Source organism: Acyrthosiphon pisum, chromosome X, assembly GCF_005508785.2.
Source record: "Acyrthosiphon pisum isolate AL4f chromosome X, pea_aphid_22Mar2018_4r6ur, whole genome shotgun sequence".
Lineage (NCBI taxonomy): Eukaryota > Metazoa > Arthropoda > Insecta > Hemiptera > Aphididae > Acyrthosiphon > Acyrthosiphon pisum.
In genome coordinates this window covers 87,367,175-87,369,460 of record NC_042493.1, presented here as the reverse complement: position 1 = coordinate 87,369,460, position 2,286 = coordinate 87,367,175, and the positions used below count along the sequence as shown (strand labels likewise).

The following is a 2,286-nucleotide window of genomic DNA, read 5'->3' as shown; positions in this document are numbered from 1 at the left end:
GGCCAGCACGTTATCGATGGTGACGTCGGCGTCACCTTCACCGATTGTCATAGTACTAGGTGCGTCAGCGTTTCCCACGGTAAAGAGCGGGCAGACGGTGTCCCGTACGATCAGTCCGCACTCACGCGCAATCGAGGATCGAATCAACACCGCGGAACTCCCCGTGTCAATTAGCCCATTAACGGGTCGGCCATTAACATATACGGTTTTGATAAAGGGGTTTTTCGATGTTCCACTCATGGTTGTCGCGTCGGCACGATACGCTTGGTCTGCGGCGGGAGCGGTGGCGGAACTGTCGGTAGCAACGGTTGGGCAACGTTTAACTGTATGTCGGTTCGAATTGCAGTTTGTGCACTTCATCGGGCGTTTCGGCTTCGGGCAATCTCGCGAAATATGTCCTTGGGCACGGCAGTTGTAACAATAGTACGTGGCTTGGCTCGACGACATTTCTGAACTCGGCGTACGCGTTGCGACTGCCGCATCGGTCGACGTTTTTGGTAGTGAGACGACGTCTTTGTCTGGCCTGTAGTTTGTCGGCTCTGCAGGAGGCTTTGATTTCGGTTGACGTAGTTTGGCAGTTGACGGATTTGCAGAGTCGAACTTCTCGTTACGTTGAGTACGCATACGTTCCCATTCGCGCATATCGCCCAAAATTTCGTCGATGTCGGTCTGACGTCGACCGAACACCCAGTCGGATTGTTGTTGGGATCTGAGGCCTTCTAATACGTAATCGCGTGTTTCATTAAAGGTTAGGTCCAACGATCGGCACAATCCAACCTTTGCATAAAAATAATCTATCGTCGGTTCACCCGGTGCTTGGATACGGGCTTCCAGTTCACGCCACAAATCAGCCTTACGTAAAGTACGTACGAAAGCTTTTCGGAAACCCTTGAGGAAGTCTTCCCACACGAGGAAGTCTTGCATAAGGTACCAGCTACGTGCTGCACTGGAGAGGTGTGAGCGGACGTACAACAGGTGGTGACGCAAAGGCCACTGATTCACCTGCGCTAAACCGTCCACAGAGCTGACCCAGTCCTCAGCCTGTGCGCTGGACTCATGGCCTGTGAATGTCCAAATCGCGGTTCCTACGTCTGGAAGTATCCGGTAATCGACGGTTGGTGCCGACACGGTTTCCATCGTAGGACGCGAAGTTTCGAGCTGACTGAGTTTATTGCGCAACTCAGTAACGGCATTAAATAATTCGGTATACTTCGGAGCCTTTAGGTCTTCCGACAACGGCGGCGAACCTTTTTCGTTGACCATGACGGTTTAAATCGATTACGAGTTACAACGGTAACAAAACAAAACAAACGGTGTCGCCGATAAGGAGGAGATAACAACGGCGAGATACCGTTTACCGTGGTAATCACGGCACGATAACCGTAATCGGGTCGGTAGTAACCAAAGGACGTGAGATAACGCACAACACGTTTCGGGGAAAACCCCGCGGCACGTAAAACACGGAGGCAATAACCTCAACGAACTTTTTGTCGAAACTTCTTCGAAAGCGCGATTATTCACGTGATTTGCGTTACGGGGCGTTCGTTGGATTTAAAAAAAATACAAATCAAACCTAACGGCGAACGCACGATAACGACGGCACTATTATTAAAAAAACTGATCGCGGCGAGCACGCGGAAAACAACGGGTCGAATCGGCTCTTATAACGAAAGAACCAAATCCCACTTCTGATTTGAAAGGAATAGGTATACGGTCAGGATATTTAATTGCATTAAAACACTTCGATATTATGAATAAGTTTATTACTAGGAATAGTTGATAATATATATAACATCGGTACGGCTTAAAGCTACGGCAGTTCGTCCGCGGACACATACGTCGTGTCCGGCGGTAACGGCGAAACTGAACGATTGGTGACGCGGAGGACGGTCTGGAAGGGCCGTCCGACAGTGTTGCCGCGTTTAGCAAAAATGTAGCTAACAATTTTTATAGTATTATTCTCAATTTTTATTTCTTTATTTTTAAAATCGATTATTAAGTGGTATTTGATATTAAAATCATTTCCTAATAGTAAATTGCAATTAAGTCCTTCAATGACGTATACTTTGATTTGGTATTTGATATTAAAATCATTTCCTAATAGTAAATTGCAATTAAGTCCTTCAATGACGTATACTTTGATTTGGTATTTGAGTGTGTTGATTGTAATTGTTACTTCTGTAGTTCCTTTTTGTATTAGTTCATTATTATCTGCGCCAGTTATTTTTATTTGTTCTTTTGGTTTAATTTCTTGTTTATTTTTTACTAGGGAATAATCTATACATG

At 45.9% G+C, this 2,286-nt stretch overlaps 1 protein-coding gene and 1 pseudogene across 1 annotated transcript in view; one reads left to right on the top strand and one right to left on the bottom strand.

Moving 5' to 3' along the window:
* LOC103310527 overlaps positions 1 to 1,263 on the bottom strand; it is a 1,409-nt gene extending 146 nt beyond the window's left edge. The window contains exon 1 of the mRNA XM_029485272.1: positions 10 to 1,263. Coding sequence (XP_029341132.1) covers positions 10 to 1,263 — 1,254 coding nt within the window. The remainder of the gene's footprint in view (positions 1 to 9) is intronic.
* Positions 1 to 2,286, top strand: part of LOC100166360 — a 14,469-nt pseudogene that overhangs the window by 7,547 nt on the left and 4,636 nt on the right.